Here is a 2500-nt window from a genome sequence, read left to right as displayed (position 1 = left end):
CCGGGCTCGCTCTCCGTATCGCTCTCTGAGGCTGAACCTCCTGTAGGGGAATGGACGTCTGGATCAATAGATTTGCTGTCCCACCTTAGGGAAGGCATATATATATATATATATATTATATATATATAAATATATATATATATATATATATATATATATATATATATATATATATATATACATATATATATACATATATATATACATATATATATACATATATATATATATATATAATAATAATAATAATAATACATTTACGGACATGCACAATTGTACACACACACATTCAAACACACACGAACACATGTACATACATGTTTATTTATATGCATACGTATTTATGTATAGATATATATACATATGTGTGAGTGTGTGTGTGTGTGTGTGTGTGTGCGTGTGCACGCGCCTGCGTGCACATTTCTTCGACCTATAACTTCCCACTCCCTCCCTATGTTTCTTTTTTTAGTCAATTATTTTGTAGATCAGAGCTTAATCGACCGAGGATGATACTGAACCCGGCAGCCACCCTTTTACGGGGGATAGAAAGGGCGTCGTCCATCAAGTAGTTAAGTTGATTAGTGAATTGAGGAAGGACTCTCCGGCAAGGGGGATGAAAAATGGGCGGACCGGCCACCGGGGGGCGCGTAGCCGTCACCCACCTGGAGGAGGTGAGGCGTCAACGTGAGGTTTACGACCCTGAAACTACACGGAGTGAATTTCCTTGACGCTTTGACCGCCACGGAGGACCTTTAGTCTTTATTCTGGCTGTCGCCAGGGTCCTCTCTTTGTAGCTTTTGTTCTGGATGCATTCAGGCTGTTCTATTCATAACCGCATGACCCCTTCGGTTAAAATGAGGCTCAGAAACAAGGTTAGATCTATCTAGATTAAGTTCTTCCATACCATGGGGGTAGTTTTACTCTTAGGCTAGATGTCGCCAAGGGATTCTATTCGTATCTGTGGAGCTTCTTCCATGTAAAAAAAGAAAAAAAAAACACGTGGGAATTCAGCAAACATGACCAACTGAGTGACAATGTGCATCTGGCAGCATGTATAGACTTGTTATGGCTGACGCCAACGTGAAATGTTTCAAATAATTGATCCAAGATCTTAATCAGTTTCTGGGATTGATATCCTAATGAATATATATACATTATTATAAAAGTTAATTAATCTGTTTCTAGGATTAGTATCCTAAACTAATATATAGATGTCTATAAAAACTCATAGATCCTATTCAATTTCTAGGATTGCTGTCTTAAAATTAATATATAGATTTCTATAAAAACTTATGGATCTATTTTTACTATATTTCTTCAAGAGAGTAGGTCGACCGCTAATATGACGACTGAGCGTTTGGAAACAACATGTGGACTGAGAGGTTCACGAGAGCTGGAAATTAGTAACATATTTTGGGTCGAAGACAGGAAAGATTTCCGTCACGTGCAACTCTCATGATAGAAAGCTGAGGAAGGTAGATGCCCGATATCGCCAATTACAAACCAATCCAATGAATATGTGTATATATATATATATATATATATATATATATATACATATATGTACAGTGCACAGCCACACACATTCACTAATGATACGTAAGCCCTCAATTACAACAAAGGTAATCATAAAATGTAATAAAATTAGGATCTATAAGTAAATCCTGGCACCTACTAAGTATTTCAGCGGCTTTGACCCATCGTTTTTCGCTCATATTTCCGAAATAACCATTCACATCAGTATGATATATTAGCACAGCCTAATTCACACCCTGCCATAATTTTTGACGTTATAGTGCATTCACAAGTGTATTTAATTACGGCGTTTACTCTTGATATTAAGTGTGTCGTAGCCGACACCCGTGAAGTAAATCGAACAGGTGAAGTCGTGACGTCATCACAAACTACCTCGTGTATCCCAAATTCACTTGTTCGATTTACTTCACGGGTGTCGGCTACGACACACTTAATATCAAGAGTAAACACCGTAATTAAATACAATTGTGAATGCACTATAACGTCAAAAATTATGGCAGGGTGTGAATTAGGCTGTGCTAATATACCATGCTGATGTGAATGATTATTTCGGAAATATGAGCGAAAAACGATGGGTCAAAGCCGCTGAAATACTTAGTATGTAGATAAGAATGCTAGGTCAGCAGTTTGGCTGAGGACGCCCGGACGGCCCAAGCCAGAGGGAGCCTGTATCTCGGGATTATTACGATCAGGAGGTCCCGTTGTCATTGTGGTGACTTACAAGATACTAAGAGTAATGTTCACCACTGACAAGAACTACTAATTTACAAGATATATTTTGTCTCGGGATAGAAAAAAAAAAAAAAAAAAAAAAAAAAGCTGATTTATTTTCTTGAAGACAAAAACAACAATTGGTCCTTCCATATGAGTATAGAGAAACTCGGATCCTTTTTAGGGCGGGACAGTGCCGTTTAAGGGCCGAACCATAATTCAAACTGCTTTCACCTCGCAGTACAGTCACTAC

General features: G+C 38.0%; 1 protein-coding gene across 1 annotated transcript in view; it reads right to left on the bottom strand.

Annotated features, from left to right (window-relative positions):
- The window catches only part of LOC143019419 (uncharacterized), a 30851-nt gene that overhangs the window by 7801 nt on the left and 20550 nt on the right, over positions 1-2500 (bottom strand). The window contains exon 5 of the mRNA XM_076175055.1: positions 1-75. This exon is cut by the window's left edge and continues 157 nt beyond it. Coding sequence (XP_076031170.1) covers positions 1-75 — 75 coding nt within the window. The remainder of the gene's footprint in view (positions 76-2500) is intronic.

Source organism: Oratosquilla oratoria, chromosome 37 (genome assembly GCF_046742065.1).
Source record: "Oratosquilla oratoria isolate Oo_2021 chromosome 37, ASM4674206v1, whole genome shotgun sequence".
In the NCBI taxonomy this organism is placed as follows: Eukaryota; Metazoa; Arthropoda; class Malacostraca; order Stomatopoda; family Squillidae; genus Oratosquilla; species Oratosquilla oratoria.
Note: the sequence above shows the minus strand (reverse complement) of the source record. Positions and strands in the feature narration are given on the sequence as shown.